Source organism: Rhincodon typus, chromosome 3 (genome assembly GCF_021869965.1).
Source record: "Rhincodon typus isolate 14 chromosome 3, sRhiTyp1.1, whole genome shotgun sequence".
In the NCBI taxonomy this organism is placed as follows: Eukaryota; Metazoa; Chordata; class Chondrichthyes; order Orectolobiformes; family Rhincodontidae; genus Rhincodon; species Rhincodon typus.
In genome coordinates this window covers 80,751,304-80,776,413 of record NC_063334.1, presented here as the reverse complement: position 1 = coordinate 80,776,413, position 25,110 = coordinate 80,751,304, and the positions used below count along the sequence as shown (strand labels likewise).

The window sequence follows — 25,110 nt, the reverse complement described above, 5'->3', positions numbered from 1 at the left end:
GAACTGGATCTTAAATGTTGAAGAGGCAGTTGGAGGCTATTGTAGCCACTATGGGAACAATGAAAGAAGCAAAGAAATAAAGCAATACGTGAGAAAAACGTGAAAATTGACTTGTATGTAATACTGGGCAGGTCATGTATGAATGAAGAAGATGAAGGGACCATGAATAGAGCTCTGGAATATAAGTGATGTGACCAAGTGATGGAGGAAATGTAATAAAAACCCCGAAAGAACCGAGGAAGCTGTAAATCAGAAACAAAAACAGAAGTTGCTGGAAAACTTCAGCATACCTGGCAGCATCCACGAAGAAAAATTAGAGTTAATGTTTCAGGTCCGGTGACCTGGAGGAAGTGTATTGTTTACTTGTATTAAGCACAAGTAGAACCACAGCAGAGGCATTTCAGGAAGTTGGAAAGGGCAAGTGTTCTCAACAGCAGAAATACTTAAGAATAAGGGCAGACAAATTTATCATCAATATTGTAAAATATTGGCTGAAATTTTCCAAGGCCATTGAGACTTGAGGCAGAGGAGTGAGGGTACCAAAAATAGAAACAAATGGGGAGGGCCAGAAGAAATCTGAAGTCTTCACATTGAGAAACTGAGTGATCTGGTCCCCAATTTCTCAATAGAAGAAACCAAGTATGTATCCATCAAAGACATGGCTGCACTCAAGGCCTGGGTGGACTCCTCCATCCTCTACACTTCGTCACGCAAGACCTCAAAGCTCCACCAGATGCTCCCAACTAACTCTGTAGCCAGAGCATTTGTCATGTTGCCACTAACTCCAGAAGCCCTGGCATCAGCCTAAGGCTTAGCATCAACCTGGAATCCCACAGCCCTCTGAATATCAGTATCTTTGGCTGTCACAGGCTCCCTAGGTCATTAGTGCTGCTCCATTTGGGTTGTGAACCAGAATCTTGGCCTTCACCTTCTGGGATTCTCTCATCCTCACAAATGATCAGCAGTAGGAACAGTGCCAGAAAGTGGAAATAGGTTAACATTGTCAGAGTGAACAGAGCTGAAGGCTGGAAACTGTATGATCAGGAGTTGAGACAGGATGAACTCAAAAGGATAAAGTTTCAGACTTCAAAAACTAGATTGTCATTGGCATGGAAAATGAAAAATGATAAAAACTAGAGAGATGGGATTGGTCCAAAAAAAAAAAAACAAAACAAAAAAGAGTTAAAAGGTACCAACAGAACAACAGCAATAATGGCAATTTTAGCACCAATGGAATTTCGCCAATGTGACCACATTTTCAATTCCCTTCCCTTTTAGGAACTTTAGGAGAATTTTGGATAGGTTTCTTTAGCTCAGGGTCTCTATAACTAGTACCAGGCTGGATGCTGTACATTATATACACATGAAACACACTCGGTGGGGAAAGAATTACTAAGCAGTGGATGACATAAGGAGTAAATTCCCATAAGGGTTCTTGTGGCACTGTCACCGTGACACAAGACCCACGTGAACCCTGCAAAAACATCAGGAATGCTCATGCTGTGTTTAAAGTGTTTAGTGGATTTTTTTTTAAACTGAAAGTGATCAGATGAACCCATTGAAATTTATCCTCAAAATCTGAAACCTTTAGGTAAGAAGGACAGCACTTACAAGGTCTACAGGTAAAGATTTTTACTCCAAAGACTAAAAGGCAAATTTTTAAGACATTATTCAAATAACTTTGTTCTGCGATACTTTAATTTCAAAGTATAATTTTCTTTGCTAATATAATGTGTTTGCAAAGTTCAGTGCATTGTTTGCAAGAATAGTCTTGGACTATTTGGACAACTGCTCATTAGGAGGTTAAACGCCAAGGAAGACCGGTGGGTCAGATGGTTTCCATGCTTTAATTTCTCTGCACTTATGTAAAACAGCCAAAAAAAAAAAATTATTTAAGTCAGTATTCATATGATCAAATCAACATGAAAAAAGCTACTTAAATAGGAAATAAAAATAGATTACTAGAAATACAATGTAATTCTGACAGCCACCGAAACACAAGGAAGTTTGGCTTCTAAGTTTGAGACCATTTGGCACACCGGTTTATAAAATGCCTCATCCTGAAATGTTAGTCATCTAACTATTTTTCAGATGTTAAATGTTCTTTGTGTGTTTTCAGCTTTTTTTTCTACGTTATTTCTAATTTCCAACGTATTTCTCTTCTATTGCATTGGATATTGTGTATTTTACCTTATTTCACCATCTTGTTTTTTAAAAGTGCTCTTGTAAAAGCCATGGAAGCTTTCTGACAGATTGGCAACGTAGTCAACATTGATCAAGTACGTGTTTCCTGAGTACAAGGGTGCATCCGCCTGAAGTGCAAGTTGCTCAAATGGTGGGTATTCTAAAATTTCCAAGTTGCTTTCCAACCCAGGTGTTCCATCCTTTTTCACAGGTATGACTGTTGCCTTGATGATTTCCAGGTTTTTGCTGTGTAAAATGATAGAGTTGGTATCCGATTCAACCAAAACTTCAATTCTTACAGATGCAGAAAAATTCAGTGTGGTCAAGTTTGGCTGGATAACCAGATCATACTGCACGGGGACAATGGTTTTAGGCAATCTCATCTTGTTCCAGGGATACATTCGACCATCTGATGTGAATGGGAAATCTGATGCCTCCTTACCATTCTGGTCATTTTGTAAAGCGTCTGTTATTGAAAAGGTGAGGATAGCTGTAAGGAATCCTATCAATTTTAAATATCCAGTAGTTGCCATCTGGAAGTCAGCTGTGGTGGTGCATAAATAGTTGCAATTTTTCTGTTTCATTCAGAATAGTTTCAGTTCTAAATCAGATTGTTCCTCCCTTAATATTTTCTCTGTTGCAAATAAAACATCAAGCATTGTGAAAACAGCGTTGTCCTGCGTGAAGAAAAACAACCATAAATACATAAATTTGCAATTAACTGTACTTCATAATTATTTACGGCTAAACACTGGTGATAAAATGCGAATAAGAACATAGAAACAGAAGTAGGTCATTTAGTTCCATGAAGTGGCTCAACCTTTCAAGTAGAACATGGTTGATGTGGATCGCAATGCCATTTAATTAGTACGATCTGAGATAACAAGGTGCAGAGCTGGATGAACACAGCAGGCCAAGCAGCATCATAGGAGCAGGAAGGCTGACGTTTTGGGCCTAGACCCTTCATCAGATTGCATTTGAAGAATGAAAATTAATCTGATCTGAAACTTTTCAGTGACTGCAATATTAACAAGGCAATTAATTAAACAAATAGAAAATAGTGGAGAAGTTCAGCTGGTCTGGCAGCATTTATGGAGACACAACAGAGCTAACATGTTGAGTCCAACATGACTCTTCTTTACAGAAAACAAAAAATGCTGGAAATCACAGTGGGTCAGGTAGCAGTGGAGAGACAGCAAGCTAACATTTCGGGTCTTGATGACTTTTCATCAGAGCTGAAGTAAAGTGTGGAGGGGGCAGTATTTATAAATAGTGCGGGGGGAAAAGGGCGTTGATAGCGCAAATTAAGTGATTAGAATGTGAGAATGGCAGAACAATGGTGCATGCAACTGACAAACTGGAAAGAACAGATGGTCCCACTTGAGCGGGGGGAGGGGAGAGAGGACATGGTGATAGAGAATGTAACAAATAAAGTTAAAAGAAAGGGAAGAAATGGGAGCGACTTCACAATCTGAAGAAGGAGTTGAACTTGACATTAAGTCTCAAAGATTGTAAAGTGCCTAGTCAGAAGATGAGATGTTGTTCCTCCAGTTTGCGTTGTGATTTGCTGGAACATTGCAGCATGCTGAGGACAGATAAGTGGGCATGCAAGCAAGATGCTGAGTTAAAATGATCGGCTACGGGAAGGTTGGGGTCATACTTTTGCACTGACCGGAGGTGTTTTGCAAAGCAGTCACCAGTCTGTGTTTGGTTTCTCTAATGTAGAGTAGGCCACATTGGGTGCAGCGAATGCAACAGACCAGATTGGAGGCAGTACAGGTGAAATACTGCTTCAGCCCTTGGATGGCGAGTAGGAAACAGGTGAAGGGGCAGGTGTTGCAGTTACTTGGGAAGGTGGAGAGGTGTTGGTGGTCTTCTTCAGAGTTCTGAAGATGAATCATAATCGGGCTCAAAACATTAACTCCGTTTTTTCCCCACAGCTGCTGCCAGACCCACTGAGTTTCTGCAGCCTTTTCGGTCTTTGTTTCAGATTTTCAGCATCCACAGCATTTTGATTTTACTAGGCAAATCACAATTCTGTTTGTAGCCTTCATATCTTAATTCAAAGTTGATGGTATTCAAAGATTCAAGTTATTCAGTTTATTGAATCCAGTGATTTGAATAAGACAGTACAGTGATAAAAATAGATAACTCCCAAAAATGGGCATAGGGATCACTACGCACGAATAACCTACATCCATTGTTTCTAATCCAGGGAGCATACAAACTTCTTGCTAACAACTAATTTTATACCTGAAGAGGGACTACAAAAATGAACACAAGTTCAAGTTGGCCTAGACCAGTTCAAGTTAGTATGCTTTGTGGCTAATACAGATGCTGGAACTCATTATAAATTAAGAGTGGCACAACATGACAAAGATTTTCTGACATTGCTATGCTTGGTGCAGGAGGTACAGCGGGGAACTGACATGATCCATCTACAGCGAAGCAGGAGGGACTTGTATAAAGTTTGCAAAGGTGCGCGCGACACAGAGCCAACAATTCAGATGCACATAAAGATTAGCTGAGAGGCAAGATCTGTGGTGTGACACTAAGCACAAGTGAGCTGCTAGAGCAAGGGATAAGAATAACGCAGATGCCAACTTGCCAGAGAAAGGCACACACAAGCCCTGCTGATGGAGTCTCAGATGAGCATTTTGATGGGCTACAGCAGAATATTGATATGTATGCACAATGAAATGCAAGGTGAATTGGTTTGTGCAGAATTCTTGAAATCAGTACAAAGTCCATCAGTATGTGCCACAGCACTCCATATAGAATTCAATAACTTTAAACAACTGAAAACCAACAAAAAATTCAACAAATGCATGAAAAACCAATCAGCAACTAATCAGAAATGCAAATGGCTTTAATGGCTCTGGTGGGTATCCATCCTGCCAGTTTTTCAGGGGGCAGTCACACTTTGAATTTGAGGTAGTTAATCTATCAGGGACAGGAGTATGGCAGGTAGAGAGATCCAGGAGGTAATGCTGAAGGAGCCTCAGCCCTTGAACTTTCCTAACAGGTTTGAGTTTTTTGTTTCTTGTGTGGATGAGCGTCAGGGCTGTCAGGAGGATGAGCAAACTGCTCATAGCACTGTGGTACAGGGTGCCATTCAAGAGGGTGGAGAAAAGAGAAATGTGGTTGTAATCAGTGATAGTATAGTCAGGGAAATAGACAGCGTTCTCTCTGGCCACGATTGATAGTCCCAAAGTGCGCCTGGTGCCCGGGTTCAGGATCTCTCACCTGGGTTACAGAGGAACTTGGAGTGGGAAGGGAAAGGTCCAGTTGTCATGATCCACATAGGTACCAATGATCGAGGTAGAGAAAGGTAAAAGTTTCTGCTGAGGGAATGTGAGTAGCTAGGGACTAAATTCGAAAGCAGAACCAAACATGTTATAATCTCCAGATTACTATCTGAGCCACGAGCAAATTGGCACAGGAACAAAAAGATTAGAAGGGTAAACACATGGCTCAAAGATTGGTGTGGGAGAAACAGATTCATGGCATAGTGGTATCAGTACCAGGGAAGGAGGGAACTGTTCCGATGGGAAGGATTCCACCTGAATCATGCTGGGACCAGAATCCTGATGAATCGCATAACGAGGATCAGGCTTAAAGTAAATAGTGGGAGAGTGAGGTCATTTGCATTGAAAATCATGAAAAAAGTTAAAGTGCAGTGGGGGCATGGAAGACACAGCAGAGGTTAAAGTTTGAGAACAACTAAAAGGACAAAGAGCGTGGAAAGGGTCGGGAATCTAACTTCAGACCGAGGGGGCAAATATGAGAAGGGGAGCAGTCAAAGCAGGACTAAGGGTGTTAAATGTGTGCAGTATATGAAACACGGTAAATGAGCTTGTAGTACAGATTGAAATTGGCAAATATGATGTTGTGGGTGTCACAGAGAAGTGGCAAGAGGATCAGTGCTGGGAACTAGAATATTCAAGGTTATACATCCTATCGAAACGACCGGCAGATGGGAGAGCGGCAGGGTTGCCTTCTTATTAAGAAATGAAATTAAATCAATTGCAAGAAATGATAATAAGTCAGAAGGCATAGATTCTGTGTGGGTAGAGCTGAAGAACTGCAAAGGCAAAACAGACCCTGATGAGAGTTGTCTACAGACATCCCAGCAGTAGTCAGGATGTGGGGAAGAAAATAAAATCGGGGGATACAAAATGCATGTAAGGAAGGCACTCATACAGTAATCACGGGGAACTGGGAATCAGTTGGACTGGGAAAATCAGATTGGCAGCGGATCTCAAAAGGAATTTGTGAAATGTCGATGAACTTTTTTTTGGGACAGCTTTTGGTAAAGACCAATAGGTAACAGGCAATTCTGGATTTAGTAATGTGTAATGAAGCAGACTTGAACAAGGCGCTTTTTTTTCCCCTTTATTCATTCACAGGATGAGGGCATTGCTGGCTAGACAGCATTTATTGCCCATCCTTAATCACCCAGATGGCAGTTAGGAGCCAACCACACTGCTGTGGGTCTGGAGTCACATGTAGGCCAGACCAGGTAAGGATGGCAGTTTCCTTAGTGAACCAGATGTGTTTTTCCTGACAATCAACAATGGATTCATGTCATCATTAGATTCTTAATCCCAGATATTTATTGAATTCAGTTTCCACCATCTGCCATGGTGGGATTCGAACCCACGTTCCCAGAATGTTGTCTGGTCTCTGGATTAACAGTCCAGTGATAATACCACTAGGCCATCGCCTCCCCTACTTGGTGAAGGAAACCCTAGGGTTAACGTGGTAGAATTCACCCTACAGTTTGAGACAGAGAAGCTGGAATCAAAGCTAATAGCATTACAAGTGAGTAAAGGTAACTAAAGACATGAAGGAGGAGCTGGCAAGAGTTGATTGGAAGGTGAGAATAGCAGGGAAGACAGTGGAGCGGCAACAGCAGGAGTTTCAGAGGTTAATTCAGGAGGCACAGCAGAAATCCATGCAAAGGAAGAAGAGTTTTTTTAAAGATATCTAAAAAGGTGAGAAAGGCAAGAGTGGACATTGAACTGCTGGAAAAATGAGGCTGGAGAAGCAGTAATGGGTAACCAAGAAATGACGGAGGAACTGAATACATACTTTGCTTCAGTTTTCACAGTGGAACAGACTAGCAGCATACCAGAACTTCAACAGTCAGGGGACAGATGTAAGTTTAGTGGCTAACATTAAGCAAAAAAAGGTGCAGGGGAAGCTGAAAAGGTCTGAAAGTGGATAAATCACCCTGACCAGGTGGACTATACCCAGGACATCTAAAGGAGATCAGTGAGGAGATTCCAGAGGCATTGGTGGTGACCTTTCAGGAATCACTGGAGTTAGGGAGAGACCCAGAGAACTGGAAAATGGCTAATATAACACCGCTGGTTAGCCTGACCTCGGTCATTGGTAAAATTTTAGTGTTCATTATTAAGGATGAGATTGCAGGGTTGTTGGAAGTGCATGGTAAAATAGGACTTAGTCAAAGGAAGGTCATGCCTGACAAATCTGTTAGAATTGTTTGAAGTAGTAACGAGCAAGTTAGACTAAGGAGAGCCAGTGGATATGATCTATTTGACTTTTGACAAGGTGCCACACAGGAACCTGCTAAATAAGCTAAGACCCCATCTATTAGGGCCAAGGTATTGGCATGGTCAGAGGATTGTCTGACTGGCAGAAGGCAGAGAGTTGGGATAAAGGAGTCTTTTGCAGGATGGCAGCTGGTGACTAGTGGAGTCCCACCTGGGCCAGTTTTGGGACCATCACTATTCCTCTCTACATTAGCAATCTGGATATAGGAATCTAGGGCATTCTTGCTAAGGTTGCAGAAGGCATAAAGATGGGTGGAGGGAAAGGTAGTGTTGACGAAACAGGGAGACTGCAGACTTAGACAGACTAGGAGTGCATGCAAAGAATTGGCAAAGTGTGAGGTTGTACATTTTGGTAGGAAGAAGAGGTGTAGACTATTTTCTAAAACAGAAACCTCAAGTGCAAAGTCCCTTTGTCCTTGTTGAGGATTCTCTTATGGTTAACATACAGGTTCAGTTGGCAGTTAGGGATGCAATTGCAATTTGGCATTCATTTCAAGACAGCTAGAATACAACAGCAGAGATGTATGGCTGAGGCCATAAAAGGCTTTGGTCAGACCGCATTTGGAATATTGGCAGCTATTGTGAACCCTGTATCTAAGGAAGGATGTGCTGCTGTTGGAGAGGGCCCAGAGCAGGTTTAAGGAGGTCCAAATTTGAAGGGTTTGTCATATGAGGGGTTGTCGAGGACTCTTGGTCTGTACTCACTGGAGTTTAGAAGGATGAGAGGAATCTGATTAAAACTTGCAAAATACTGCGAGGCCTGGATAGATTGGACATGGAGAAGATGTTTCCACTAGTAAGAGAGACCAGGACCCAGGGGCACTGCCTCAGAGAGTAGGGATGACCCTTTAGGACTGAGATGAGGAAGAATTCCTTCAGCCAGAGGGTGGTTAATCTGTGGAACTCATTGCTGTAGGAGAGTGTGGAGGCCAAATCGTTAAGTGTATTTAAGACAGGTAGATTCTTGCTTAGTAAAGGGATCAAGGGTTATGGGAAGAAGGCCGGAGATTGGGCTAAGAAACATATAGTTATGATTGAATGGCAGAGCCAATTCAATAGGCCAAGTGGCCTAATTCTGTTCCTATATTTTACGGTCTACATTGTGATAAATAGAAAATTTAATTTTGTTTTAGATGCATGCCCCTTTACTGGTCATGATAGGAAAATTCCTGGGTAAATAATGCACTTTGGCTGCTATGTTGTTGCTGGCTTGCAATGAAATCTCAGCTCTGATACATAAATTGAATACCTTTCACATGAATTTTGAACTTACTGGTGAGGGGGATTGCAAATCTGAGAACAATTTGATAGATGTTTACATTTTTAAAAATAATAAAATTTGAAGTAAAATTCCATTGGTACTGTATGATCTATAAAGGCCACTAATTTTACACTGTTGTGTTAAATAAACAAAAAGCCAACAAGTACTGATGCTGCCTGGCCTGCTGCGTTCTTCCAGCTCCACACTGTTACCACAAACACACAGCCTGCTTTGCCGTGTTTCAGGTTCGCACTTACAGAGTACATTATGATGGCACTCAGGAACTATTCAGTGTTTCACATACAAGTAACTACTTTGACATTCAATGTAGGCAAATACATCTAACATATCATACAGTCTGCTATAACAATCTAACACTTCCTTAAATATTGCACTGGGGCAGCAACACAAAATGAGGGAAGCAAAAGTAATGGTAGCTAAATTTCCAGATGACAACAAAAAGATCAGAAAGTATGTTGTGAACAAGACAAAGGTTTGCAGACGGTCATAGATTGAGTGGACAAAAATCTGGCAATGGAGTGCAATATGGGAAAATTTATACGAAGAATGAAAAAGCAGAATGTTACTTCAATGGAGAACAACTGTGAAATTCCAAGTGGAGGAACTTAGGTGTTCTAGCAAGAATGACAAAAAGTTAGCATGCAGGTACATCCCATAATCAAGGCGGCTAATGGGATACTATCCTCTAATGACAAGAAAAAATGAACATAAAGGATATTATGCTTCAGTTGTACAGAGCATTGGTAAGACCATAACTCAATTACAGCATGCAGTTCGCTTCTTGTTTAAAGCAAGATGTAAATGTATTGGAAGCGTTTCACTTCAGATCGAGACCTGGAGTGAATGAATTGTCTTGAGGATAGGTTGTACATGAGCTGGTTTCCACTGCACTTCCTACTTTGAGGCGCATGGTGGCACAGTGGTCACTGCTGCCTCACTGCACCAGGGACCTGGGTTCAATTCCAGCTTTGTGTGATTATGTGGAGTTTGCACTTTCTCCCCCATCTGCATGGGTTTTCTACCACAATCCAAAGTTGTTCAGGCTAGGTGGATTAGCTATGTTAAATGGGGGGTGATGGCGTGGTTCTGGGTGTGATGCTCTTTGGAGGGTCAGTGCAGCCTCAGTGGGCTGAATGGTCTCTATTTGCACTTTAGGGATTCTATTCTATGATTCTACTGCAATTGAAAAGAGGGCTGACTTGACTGACATGCGTAAGATTCTGAACAGTCTTGACAAAATAGATATGGAAAGAATGTTTCCTCTTGTGGATCGGTTCAGAACTTGAATACAATGTTTAAAAATTAGGAATGACCCCTTTTGGACAGATGAAGAGAATTTCTTTTTCATCAGAAGGTTTTGTGACTTTGGAACTCTGCCTCAGAGGGCAGTAAAAGCAGGGTCATTAAATCTTATTAAGAAAGCAGAGGTAGGTAGATTCTGCTAGGCAAGGGAATCAAAGGTTATCAGGGGTAGATGGGAATGTGGAGTTTGAAACAAACTGATCAGCCATGTTCTACATAAAGGTGCAGCAGGCTAAGGTGACAGAGGGTCTAGTTCTGTTCCAACTTCATATGTTCATATATGGAGGCCCTGAAGAGGATGATGAAAACATAACTAAGTTACTGCCACTAACTAAATAAAGCACATGCTTAAAACAAACCGCAAGACAACACAGTTTCACACTCCAAGAATGTGTATCAAGAACACAGGAAATGAATGATTTAAAGCCCAAACAGAAAATAATGGCTCTCAGCAGTGAAATGCCACTGTGCCCCATGCATCAAGATGTGTTCAGAATCTGATAAAGATAAAACGTTACCTCAAAAATAAGTTGCATTTATGGAGTTTTAACATAGGAAAGCATCCCAAGGTGTTTCACAGAAAGAGCAGTAGACCAAAAACTAGCTTAAAAGGAAAAGATATTAGGACACAATATTAAGAGAGTAGTTGAAAGGTACTGAGATGAAAAAGTTGAGAGAAGGAATTCCAGAATTGAGCCCTAGACAGGTTGAGGCACAACTGGTGACGGTGAGCAGACAGCAGTCAGAAAAGAAGCAGGAATTGGAGGAAGGAAGTGATTTGGCGGGGGGGCGGGGGGCATGTGGCTAAATGGAGAGACTGTATCGAGGATGAAGTTGAAGATAGTAAGCAATCTGAATAGAAACAAGGGCTAACACTTTAAATTCTAAGTGTCAGTGGATCCAATACCAACGTAATACAGGTGATTTTTAATGAGATACTCCTTGACTTTTAAACAGAAACTTCAAACTGTAACTGTACTTTTATTTAAAAAAAATACAAACATGGAGTTTCTTGTTCAATTCTTGTCCCAAACTGGATATTATGAAGGAGTAGTTTTAGACATGATAGTGACTTAATTCTGCTCGTGTCTGAGGGAGAAGCAGCCACATATCGACAGTGCTTCAGGATTTTATTTTAAATTATCCAGCGAGAGAAATTGATTGGGAAGCGGGAAGAGAGTCCATTCGGCTATGTGGGCTACTCGGAAGTCACCCACACAGAGTCGACAGCGGTCTCTTTTAGCGGGATAGCTCGCCCTGGTGCATGGTGTGGAGGAGCCAGTGTGAGCGGGGCGCACCGTGTTCCCCCCCCACCACCCCCAAGCCTAGCATAGGCCAGCACCCCCGCGGCCACACATCGAACTGTGGATTCACTTTGAACGCGCTGCCTTCAATCTAACCGTACGCTTTTAACTTTACCTTTAGCAACAAAGCGGCATTCTCGGGCGAATGGACGGAAGGCTTTACGTTTGTGCACTGCCTCCGATCCTGCTGGTTCTGGGCCTCATCAGAAGTGAAAGTGAAAATGCAAGAATCGCGAACAGACCTTGGACTGTGGGAGATAACATTTGTTTAAACAATGTATGTTACAACATGCTGCACAGTAACGTTAAATCGAACAAAGTGTCAGTAAAATGAAACATGTAGAAACCAGGCAGTGCTGGATTTGTCCGTCATTGTAAGGGTCAGCAGCACCCTGAAGAGTTCATCGTCGGGACCTGGATTTTGCAAGCGCAAAACACAGAACTGGTCTGAAAATGTAACCTTCATTTTACTCATGTCAAGTTACAGCCAACTTCCAGATTCCATTACAGTGCACTTAACTTTAAAACGTGTGTAGCACTAAAAGGTAATATGTAAGCATTTTTTTTATTCGTTCATGGGATGTGGGCATCACTGCCCGGCCAGCATTTATTGCCCATCTCTAATTGCCCTAGAAAGGAAGGTGGTAAGCCACCTTGAACTGCTGCAGTCCTTGTGCTGTGGTAGAAGAACACTGCTGCTGTCCACGATTTTGATTCATTGAGTGTGAAGGAACAATTAGGATGGTGAGTGGCTTTCAAGGGCACTTGCAGGTAGTGGTATTCCTATGAATCTACTGCCTTTGTCTTTCTAGGTGATAGCAATTCTGGAAGATGCTGTCAAAAGTGGAGTTCTTGCAGTGCTTCTTGCAGGAAATTACTGCGCCATTTTGCATGGTCAAGGGAGTGAACATTCAAGATGTTAGATGGGGCACCAATCAAGTGGGATATTTTGCACTGGATGGTGATAAGCTTAGAGTGATGGAGTTGCACTCATCCTGGCAAGTAAGGAGTATTCCATCACATTCCTGACTTCTGCCTGTGGATCATGGAAAGGCTTTGGGAGTCAGGAAGGGAATTACTCAATAAAAATTCTCAGCCTCTGATCTGCTGTCGTAGCCACAATACTTATACGATTGGTCCAGTTAAGTTTCTTGTCAATGGTGACCCCCAGGATTCAGCTATGGTAATGTTGGGATGGGACCTGGTTGAGGCATATAAGGTTATGAGGGGCACGGATGGGGTGGGTAGGAAGCATCTATTCCGCTTAGATGGAGGGTCAATAACAAGAAACATAATTTTAATGTGAAAGACTGTTGCGTAAGAGGGCATTTGAGGATTTTCTCCCACCCCCCCCACAGTGTGGTGGAAATCTCGCATGCACTTTCTACGAGGGTGACTGAGGCAGGAAATTGCAACATTTAAAAAAGGTACTTGGATGAGCACTTGAAATATCATAACATTCAACGCTATGGGCCAAGTGCTGGAAAGTTGGACTGGTCTAAGTTGTATAGTTTCTGTTGGTGCAAACTCAATGAGCCTCTTCTCTACTGTATGATTCTGTGGTTCTAGGACCTGATTATTGGATTCATTCCATGAACGTCATTCCTAAGACTTCTAATTTATGCCGACAAGGGAAAAGGGTGCAGGTAGCAACCCCACATTCTTTACTCCTAACCTGGCTGGCTCCACGCTGGGGACAGACATCTCTATTGACGTTGAGTGAATGTTGCCAGCTCTGAAACACCTGCTTTTGAAACAAAAAAAAATTCCAACTGGAAATGTAACTGAAGGAAATTATTCTTTCTTCAATAATTTCAGTCAACGATATTAATCTAATTTATTTAATCCTGTCTTGCACAGTCTAAGACAGTCCTTAAGAAAAATAATGACAGGTGGCATGCCTGTGTAATTTATCAACACTAACCCCAAACAAGGAAGGAAAGCTCATGATACTTAGAATTGAAACTTAATAGGACATCTGAGGAGGTTAGGCACCTCGTCAATGTCCACTATTAATGTCTGCTGCTCCAACTTGATTCAGCTCCTGCCAGTAAAATACACTAACAGGGGCCTTCTTGTGGCATGATGATAGTGTCCCTACCCCTTGACTGGGAGTCCCACGTTCAAATCCCACCTGCTGCAGAGGTGTACAATAACATCAGGTTGATTCGAAATATAAGTTGATTTTAAAAAAAATACACTGATGTTCTATAGATTTCAATAACTGTTAAACAGTCACGTGAAATCTACTCAAGATCACTGACCTGACTTCCTTTACTCCTTTGCTAGTTGTGTCAGATGATGATGGTTAGGCTGAAAAATAAAATGTAAACAAATTTTCATCCATCTCAGAAAGCATAAAACACAACAAATTCTCAGGACAGTTTAAAAAAAATGGAAAAATTGAAAAGTCTTGAGAAATTGGAGAAATGTAATTCTGCACCAGCCCTCACCTCATTTTTACACATTGTAAATTCAAGGACCCAGTTGCATATTTAGGAAATCACAAACAGTATCAAAATTCTTCCAAAAGGTGATTAAATAAAACTTAACTCATTCAATAAATAGTTTTCCAGTAGCTAAAATAGACCAAATATCTAAGTAGATTTCAATCAAGTGAAAAAACACACCAAAAAAGTATGCAATTGAAATAACACAACCTGAACATTAGCTCATTTACATTCAATGGGAAAATTTAAATTAGAAATTAACTATTTAATGATCCCTGCCAACTTCAGTATCCAAATGCCCTTCCAGTTTATTGGACAAAAATAGATAGGAAAATGATAATTCAAACTCATTTTTATCCACAAGAATTATTTTCAAAGAATACGTTGATTTTGAAGTACTGGAGAAACTTTGAGAAGTATCTCAAGAGTATAAGCTTTTAAAAAATATAGGTGGTATACAAAGAGAGATGGAAGATAATGTGAAATTCCCATTAAATCTAATGGCAAGACTTAATTTTACAATTTGAATTACCAAAAAATCTCAAATACTCCATAATAAATGTGACAATTCTGGTTAAATCTTTATGCTATGCATTTACAATGACAATATTTACATCAACATCAATGTGAACCATGAAAAGTAGTCATAACGTAATCTGGAATTCACGAATGGAATAACAGAACCCATTGCAGCTGGCTACAACCTGATAGGGAGGAATGGAACCAAGCAAATACACACCCATCCAACCAGATGACAGATCCTTCAATCCCTAAATTTCACCCACATTAAAGAAATCTCTTAAAATTGGTCTGAGCAAGCAAATCTTTAGGCATCTCATCCAAACCTATTTCACTAACTGTATTCTGTTTTCTGTCTTTTTGATAGTTGATACATTAAAAGGTCAATACCATTAACATTATGTACTCTGATATGAATTTCCTTCTTTCAATACTTTGGTTATTATGTGCTTTCACAATTTCAAATTTGTCAATTCTAATTCCTATTTCAGTGATCGTGTATTTAAAACTTATTTTTGTCAAAAACAAGTGCAATTTTCATTATACAATGTCTATATTCTAGGTATGTACATTTCATATTTGACAATTACATTACTGACAAGCAGATACAGAATAATTCTGCCTTTGTTTCAAAGACAGGTTTGCTCCATTCTCTCATACCAAGCCCTAATTTCCATCACATTGTCAAAGATCAAGAGATTATTCTCATAAATGGATGTAGTTTGTAGTTAGTACAACACATGAAGTTAGTCCCATAGTAATATGGTTTAACGAATTGATTAGAAAGATCAGGAGTAATTGTAATTAGATGAGTTTTATCAGGAATGACAGAAGCAAGTAAAGCATGCCAGCCTTTATAATCTAAGGAGGTTCCAAATTCACAAAAAGATTCACATTTAATTTTAGTGAAGAATAACTTGTTCCCTGTACTTCTAAACAACTAATTTTCAACTTGCAGAGAGTACAAATGTATATTTTGGAATTAATAAACATTTGCAGCTAATGCAGTAGCACCCGAAATAGCACTGATTTTCAGATTCTGTTTTTAGCAAAATCTATCTTGGTATTTCACAGGAACATTATAAAGCAAAGTTTAACAAAGTCACAGAAAAATATTACAGCAGATGGCCAAAAGCTTGCTCAGAGGTAGGTTTGAAAGATTGCCGTAAAGGGATAAAAGAAAAGTAGGGAGTTTTAGGGGGAAGAATACAGAGCATAGACCTAGGCAGCTGAAGAGATAGCTACTAATGGTGAATGTAAAATTGGGGATGGTCAAGAGATGAGCAATTAGAGGAGCACAGATATTTCAAAGGTTCGAGAGTTAGAGGTGATTATAGAGATAGAAAGCAGCAAGGTTTCAAGGGATTGGAAAACAAGTATGAAAGTTGCAAATACAATTAGGCACTTTGCACACAATTGCATTATCTCCTTGATATCAGCAATTCTGTGGAATTAGCTTTGATTCTATGGTGGGAGAGAAATTTCCATTATTTGTACTGATAAATTTATTACCTTGATATCATTAAGAAGTCATAGTGATTCAGATCCTGTTTAACATCTGCTGAAGCTCAAGATTATACACCAGCAGCATATGAGCAAAGCAGATCTTAACCATACCTATGCAATACTTGCTCAGAGCTATTAACCTATTAGGAATATAAAGAATCTAACTGTAAATTAACCTCACTAATCCTATGACAGCCATTAGAAACTTACATATATTACCATTGGAAGTTCTTGTGATACAGTGGTGGTGTCCATACCTCAGGCTCAGAAACATTGGGTGAGAGTCCTACTTGAGGTCTTGTCAGCCATGAAAGGTGGATCTGAAATCTGGATCTGAAATCTGGCTAAATAGATTGATTATCAGTTTGTAAATCCTTCCAACACACCTGACGGCAGGTGATAAGACTGGGAAGCCTCCTGGTCAGCCACTGCTGTACTTTGCTCTAATCTGAAGTCCGTCCATGGCCCAATCTTCAAACAAGAAAGGGGATAAACAAAATACAATTACTTGTTTTGAAGTTGAGCTCCTACTACCTTTAGATGCTTTATCTTCACATGTAAATTCTTATTGCTTAATAACACTAGTAATTCATTGTATAATGAATAACATACAATCTTAGAAGGACTAATAAAGTTATGTTAGTCCACAAATTTCTGCTTGACGCCATCTTTGATAACCTCAGTAAGAGATTACCTGCTTCACTCAGCAGAACACTGCAGTCACTGTTGTGATAAGTATACCTTATGTAAATATAAATATACATTAAACCATAAACTAAAATGTTAGACTTTTATAAACACTTCGACTGTGTCCAATGTGAAAGTGAAGTAGAAAACTTTAAGATTTATTTAGTAGCTTTTAATAAATATTTCTTGCATGCTTGTCAGTCACATGGGTTTTACATTTTTAATTTGAGTAACAAATGGAATCATTCTTCTCTGGTGATAACTTTGTTTTGTACATAGGTGTTGCAAAGACATCCACAATTAACATTTGAATCACTCAACTTACTCACTTGTGTTGTTAAATGCAAGTGTCTTAATATTGAAAACAAACTGTGTTTGGTCCTGCCATGTCTGACACATTACTGTGCAATTATCAGAGTGTGAGAAACTGCAAGAGGATGATGAGAGATTGGGTAAGAGTGAATATATGAAGAAGTAATTAAATCAGATTAAAACGGTGGGTTACCGAGGGAGGGAGAGACTCTGTGTATGAGTCATCATGTGATAAAATGGTGACTGCGTTGACAAAAGCCTGGATTTTCACCCCATCCAGCATGGTGAAAATGGCAGGTAAGGCTACAGATCAAATTCCCAGACGTGGCCCTTCCATTGTTGTGGGGCAGGAAGTGGCATGATGTACATTTCATGCATGTTTCATGCATGTAGTGCCTTTGAAATCAGCGGTTACTTTCATCCATTCAGGTTCTGGTAGCTAGAAATGTAAAACATGAAGCAAAGTGGACCTGGTAAGATCAGGTCTGAACTTTGCATATTTCTTTGGATAACTAAGTACCCATTTGCAGAGCTGAAGGTTTCCTCTTGGATTTAACACTGAATTTGATTTCACTACCAAAACTGGCACAGACTAATTTCTAACTGTCTTGCCTTAATTCAGGTGAGTAGATGGGGGTGGATGCTGGGCACAACAGGACAATATTTTTGCCCCAACTGACTCATGCATTCAGGTGCCAAGAAGGATATTGTACTCAAGAATGGAAAGATAGATAATTGACAATGGCATCATCATACACAGAGTCAATGGAAGCCAGTCAACATGAGCAACTGGAGGCCAGAGTGAGGGCAGAAGTAGGAGGCAGTACATTCATACCTAGCCAGGAAGAGGAGAGGAAGAACAACTAGTACAATGTGTGGGATTGGTATTGAGAAGCCCTTGATAACTATAACGTCCTCAATGGCTGCCCAAGCCTTGTATTGGCTTTCAGGTGGAGTTAATGGCACCAGTTGTAGGTGTGCAGTAGCTGTCCATTCTAGCAATTACTGTGCCAATAGACTGATATCTTGTTAAGGATTCACAGTTCCTCATACATTCCGTGGATATCATGAGTGGACTCATCCCAATTACTAAGGAAGTCGTTCACCCTTTGACTCTGAGACATTGTTCTTCTATCCACTCCAAATCATTGCATGTGTCACTCAATAGTATTGGTCAATCTCTCATGCTGAGATGTCATGTGGTTGAGCCCCTAGAGTAAAGTTGAGCCCATGACAGAGATCTGTTATTAACTGGACACAAAAAGTGACGAGGTTCCAGCACATTGCAGCATCTTCATGATTCTCCTCCCTTCTCGGTGGCCCTCTTCCAGCCCTGAATCTAAGAACTGTCATGATGTTCTGCTGCTATAATTTGTATCCACACCTTCTTAGTTATCACAGTTGGTTTTCAGTGACCAACATTTTTCAACCAACATTCAGTAGTCTTATTTATGAAAATGTGACAGTTGGACTTGTGCTTTCCTTTATGACTCCTCTGTGTGACAATGCTATCAATAATAACGTGCGGTGAAATGGGTCTTAAGCAATTCAGATTAAAATGCAGTCAGCCATTTTTGTGTGCTCGCATGCGACGTTGCCTCAGTTGCTCAAACATGTGGACTTCTGGATCTGGAAGCCACTACCACACATGGATATTGGAGGTCCACGCAGCAACAGGAAAAAATTGGAAGGAATGTAGCTTACATGCTCTAAAGTTTTCCGCATAGCAATCAATAAATTCTGCTAACAGCAGGGTGGGAAGGACAGCTCTCCTCAAATGTGTGGTGCCATGTATATTGCAGCTGTCACTACAAGGCTGCATATAATGATCCATGACTACTGACAGCCTAACCGGTTTAGCCTTATTCACAATGTTATGCAATGACACTGGGGGACCTGGCCGAGCATGGGTGCACCCTGACAGCTAGGTGGGAAGAGGGCAAGTGGATGAGATAACAGTCATAGCACTGTTCAGTTATCATCCACTGACTCTCGGCAGCTAACTCCATCAGCATATGTGCCAGGAAGTGGTGGCAGGGTAGTGCTATCTTCATGAATATGTCTTGAGAACACGTTGCGTACTTTTGGTATTTCAGTACAATATGCGTTGAATAAGCTGTGATAACAACAATTCTCCCATTGGGACGGCCTGTGATGGACCATCCATTCCAGGGTCAGCTAACAATTGATTCACTTGACAAGTTAATGGTGTTTCCTTCAATGCACAGGAAACTTATCATAAAAAACAAATTGTTCAAGTGGGACTTTCTCAAGGCCTCCTTTTAATTATGCTGAATCTGGTGTTCCCAACCTGTGCCAGGTCCACTTCAGACTCCTTGCTAATTCCATGCCTGACCATCCCGAGTCCAAATGTAGCACTCCTTCCCATCTGAAAATCTGACACACAGGCTGACATTTTTAAAAGTTATTTCTGGAGCCAGGAGTTCTCCCAAATCTGTGTATCTGACATATGGATAAAAACTTAAGCCACAATGTACCAAGTTCAAATACCTACACTTGTTATTTCACTCTCTTGCAGTCATGGCTGAAGTGGCAGAAGTCAAATTCAGTTCTTATGAATAGGTAGTACCACCTTACCAAATATTATACAAGATGCCAAAGCACAAAAGTGAAATCTCAAGATATTAATGCATTGGAACAACATGGGTGTTAAGACACCAGTTTACAATTAGTCATTTTCTCTTATCTTAATTTCTCCTAATTTCTGAACTATATTTACATGATCGATTTCAAGCATGTTTTCTCTCAAGTAATATTTGATTATATAGATAGCATTCCATATCATTGTCTAATAACATGTGAGGCCTAAAACAGACATTTCGATTAAAAAAAAAAGACCCAAACAACAGCCCCGGATATAAGAAAGACAGGTTTTATTACAACTTAACTAGAAATATCAAGATTTTGGAGATGAAAATGCAAAACAACCTTAAAAAAAAATTAGCTCATCATCTTTAAAATACACAACTCAAATTATTCAAGGTGCTGTTAAATTTAAGAGAATACTTGTATAGGTCATGATTCAAGGAATGTGGAAATTGCAGAGATACTGGCAATTGCCTTTCAAATCATAGATAGGAAGAACTGCCGATGCTGGAGTCAGAGATAACACAGTGTGGAGCTGGAGGAGCACAGCAGACCAGGCAGCATCAATGGAGCAGGAAAGTTAACATTTCGGATCAGGACCCTTCTTCAGAAATGGGGGAGGGGGAAGAGGGCTCTGAAATAAAGAGAGAGAGGGGAGGGGTGAGGCTAGGGAAGGTAGGTGGGATGGTGTTAGGTGAGTGCAGGTAGGCAGTGGTGGGGATTGGTCAGTGAGGTGGGAGAGAATACAGACAGGTCAAGGAGGTGGGGATGAGAGCGGGGTTGGTCATGGGATGAGGCCAGGGGTGGGGAGATTTTGAAACTGGCAAAGTCCACATTGAGACCATTGGGTTGTAAGCTCCCAAGGCTCCTCCAGTGTCACAATGACACCACCCGGAAACTGGAGGAGTAGCAGCACCCCATATTCCGCCTTGGGAGCCTACAACCCAATGGTCTCAATGTGGACTTTACCAGTTTCAAAATCTCCCCACCCCTGGCCTCATCTCATGACCAACCCCCCTCCCATCCCCACCTCCTTGACCTGTCCGTCTTCTCTCCCACCTGTCTGCTCCTCCCACCTCACTGACCAATCCCCACCACTGCCTATCTGCACTCAGCTATCACCATCCCACCTACATTCCCCAGCTCCACCCTTCCTCTCTCTATTTATTTCAGAGCTCCCTTCCCCCTCCCCCATTTCTGAAGGGTCCTGACCCGAAACGTTAGCGTTCCTGATCCACTGATGCTGCCCAGCCTGCTGTGTTCCTCCAGCTCCGTACTGTGTTATCTCTGTCTTTCAATCATTCCTGGATTCAGGTGTAGTGCCGGAGGGAGTGAGGGACAGACGGACGGACGGACGTCATGTGTACTGAAATACAGAGAATTTTTTTTTGCCTCCTGTACAGGCAAATCATACCATACAAAGTGCATCAGAGTAGCAGAACAGCATGCAGAATACAGTGTTACAGCCGCAGAGAAGGTACATAGAGAAAGAGAGCTATCCATTCGAAAGTTTGATAACTGCGAGGAAAAAAATTGTTCTTGAATTGGTAAATGTATTCAAATTTTTATATCATCCACCTGATTGGTGGAAGAGTGTATAACCGGGGTGGAAGGGGTCTTTGATTATGTTGGTTGCTTTCCCAAGGCAGCGGGAAATATAGGTAGAGTCCATGGATGGAACGCTGGTTTGCACAGTGGACTGGGCTGTGTTCATGAATCTGTAGTTTCTTGCTGTCTTGGGAAGAGCAGTTGCAATACCAAGCTGTATTGCATCCAGATAGGATGCTTTCTATGGTGCATCTATAAAAATTGGTAAGAGTCCTTGTGGACATGCCAAATTTCTTTAGCCTCCTGGAGGAAGTAGAGACATTGTTGTGCTTCTTTGGCCATTGCGACAATGTGTGTGGACCAGGACAGATTGTTGGTGATAATCACTCCCAGGAACTTGACGCTCTCGACCATCTCTACCTCAGCACCATTGATGCAGTCAGGGGCGTGCCCTCCGCTCCACTTCCTGAAGTCAATGACCAGCTCCTTCATTTTGCGGACTTGAAAATTGCAAATATTATATCTTTGTTCAGAAAAGATTGCAAAGATTGGTCCAGTGATTACAGACAAGTCAGTTTAACTTTAATGGTGGGAAACTTTTAGAAACAATTATTCAGTAGAGAATTAATAGTCAAACCAAAATAAGTGAAATGATGTGGACGAGTCAGCATGGACGTTTAAGGGGAAATCATGTCTGATTAATTTGCTGAAGTCTTTTGTAGAGGGAAAGAGAGGTCAGAAGAAAATAAGGCTGTTGTTGTGGAGTACATGGTTTTTCAAAAGGCATTTGTTATGGTGTCACACATTAGACTTGTGAAGGAAGTGGTAGGCCATGGAATGAAAGGGATAGTAATAATGCAGATAGAATATTAGCTGAGAGATGGGACACAGAGTAATGGTTAATGGGTATTCTACATGCGGGAAGAATATTAGTAGTGGAGTTCTGCATAGTATTGGCATCCTTGCTTTTCCAGATATACAAATGATCTGATCTTGACATGCAATTTCAAAATTTGTGAATGATACAAACTTGGGAACATTATAAACAGACAAAGACAATGTAGAACTTCAAAAGGATACAGAAAATTTGATGGAGTGGTTGGGTAGATGGCAGATGAAGTTCAATGTGGAGAAGAGTGAGGTGATGTACTTTGGTACGAATAACATGGAGAAACAGTTAAAGTTAAAAGTACTATTCTAAAGGATGCACATGAACAGAGTGATCAGAGTATATGTTTGCATGAGTCATAAAAGGTTCGGGTCATGTAGACGATGTTGTTGATAATACGTTATTTGGGTTTCATAAAAAAGGGACAGAGAATATAAGAGCAGGGAAGTTATGCTGAACTTTACCAGCACTGGTTAGACCCAAGCTGGAGTACTGTGTACAATTCTGGCTGCCACACTGTAGGAAGGATTTGAATGCATTGGAGAGTCTGCTGAAAAGCTTTACGAGAATGATTCCAGGGATGAGAAATTTCAGTTATGTTTGAAGAAATTGGGACTGTGATTCTTGGAAGAGAGAATGTCTACATCATAAAAACAGACCAGTGACCCAACTGGTCCATCCCAACATTTATGCTTCAAACAACCTCCTCCCCTTCTCTTCACCTAACACGGTCAGCATAATCTTCTATTCCTTTCTCCCCCATATACTTAACTAGCTTGTCCCAAATGCATCTATACAATTTGTCTCAAAAATTTCTTGTTTCCCCCTTCATACCCCTCTTCGGGTAGAGATTTCTCTTGAATTGTCACTAATAAGAAACAAACAAACAGTCTTTCATCAATAACTTCTATTTTTCAACATGTGGAATTACCTTCTCTGCAATTGTCCTGTTAAACCTTTACACTATTTAAAGACATCTCCTAGGTCACCCCTCAACACTTCAGCGCATTCTGATAAATGAATTGTCTTAGTTAGGGGATCATTTTTTGTGAATCTTATTGTCATTTATTGTCACTTGCAGCTTTTACAATAAAAATGCAGTGAAAAACGTTTATGTCGCTATACCATGGCACCTATATTAATAAGAAAGGCATAAATAAGCAAACATGAAAACAAATTAAGACAAAGTCCACCTTAGTTTAATTCCACTTGGGAAAAGACCACCACATCCGGCCGCTGGAATACCAGGCAGAGACCACCACCAAAGCAGGCCATCCACACCACGCCACTGGAATTCCGGGCAGCAAGACTCCGCAGAATCTGCCCCAAGGACCAATATCGTCGCCCGTCCCGGAAAGGAAGATGTCGCACAAGCAGCTCAAATGAATCCAGGGCTGCCGGATGCCAGACGCCAGACTGAATCCATCTCCATGCCAAAGCCGCTGCTGCTCTCCACTGATGTGGCAGCCAACACAAGGTCCCCATGCTCACCCCTCTGCCAGGCCCTCATCAACACCGTTTCCCGAGACCAGCTCTGGATTCACCAGCACCACCACGCTCTGGACCCCAACAAAGATGCCTTCATAATGCCCAATAGAGCCATAGAGTTGTGTGTCATGGAAACAGACCCTTCGATCCAACCAGTCCATGCCGAACATAATCCCAAACTAAACTTGCCCCACCTGCCTGCGCTTGGCCCATATATCCCTCCAAACATTTTCTATTTATGTACTTATCCACATGTCTTTTGGACATTATAACTGTACCAGCATTCATCACTTCCACTGGAAGTTCATTACACGCACAACCAATTGTGTGGAAAAGTTGCCTTTCACGTCCTTTTTAAATCTTTCTCTCTCACTTTAAACAATATGCTCCCTAGTCTTGAAATCTAGGGGAACGGACACCTGCCATTCACCTAATCTACCCCCTCATGATTTTATAAACTTCTTTAGGGTCACCCCTCAACTTCATAGTCCCAGCCTCTCTTTATAACTCAAACCATCCAGTCCTGGTAAATCTTTTCTGAACCCTCTCCAGCTTAATATCCTTCCTATAGCAGGGCAACCAGAACTGAACACAGTATTCCAGAACAGGCTTCACCAAAGTCATGTACGACCTCAACATGACATCCCAACTCCTATACTCAAAGGTCTGAGCAATGAGGGCAAGCGTGCTAAACACCCTCTTAACAACTCTGTCTACATGTGACGCAAACTTTGATCTTAAGTTACTAGAGATGTTCTTTTTCTTCCTCAGTTTTTGTAGGAACCAAAAGTAATTCCTCAGCATGAGGAGAGGTGCAACTAGCTCTTTCTAAAACACAGTCAGTACATCATCACACCCAGAATGAAGATTTACGATATCCTTGTTCAGGTTTGAGGCCTACACTGGATGTAATGGTTTCCAGCCCACACCACTGCCATTCACCTGGGCACAGACTCTACCATGGCCTTTCTATGCGAGACGTGAAGAACAAGCCTCTTCACAGGCCCGACCCTCGCACTGCACCTGCACACTGATACTTACTAATGCCTAACCTCGATTGTTGGCAAAGTGTTGTAATCAATTATTATGGAAGTAATAACAGCACGATTGAAAAATCATAATCTGATCAAACAGAACCAGCATGGCTTCATGAAAGCGAATAATGTATTAGACCTTTTCAAGTAAGTCTCCACCAGAGTGGATAGAGGGCCTTTTGGCTGCTGAAACACAGATTGCTAACTTGGCAAAACAGCAAAGGATGCTGGGTACATTGGCCAAGTAAAATTCTGAAATCACAAAACTCACACACCAGACACATTGCAAACACGGCAGCCAGGTGCTGTTGACATTAGCATAACGTAAAAGGCGAGAGTTATTCTAGACAGACATACCCCCAGCAACTCATTCACTAAACAAAGGAGGATCCAGACAGAAAGGCACTGGGTCCTGCTAC

General features: G+C 41.2%; 1 protein-coding gene across 2 annotated transcripts in view; it reads right to left on the bottom strand.

The window, feature by feature from the left end:
* LOC109933509 (endoplasmic reticulum aminopeptidase 1) overlaps positions 1-11,873 on the bottom strand; it is a 263,565-nt gene extending 251,692 nt beyond the window's left edge. For both annotated transcript variants that reach the window (XM_020532500.2, XM_020532501.2), the window contains exons 1-2: positions 11,767-11,873; positions 2,191-2,861 (exon numbers count right to left, since the gene is read on the bottom strand). In XM_020532500.2, the coding sequence (XP_020388089.2) occupies positions 2,191-2,768 (578 nt within the window). In that variant the 5' untranslated portion in view covers positions 2,769-2,861; positions 11,767-11,873. The remainder of the gene's footprint in view (positions 1-2,190; positions 2,862-11,766) is intronic.
* Positions 11,874-25,110: the final 13,237 nt, after the last annotated feature.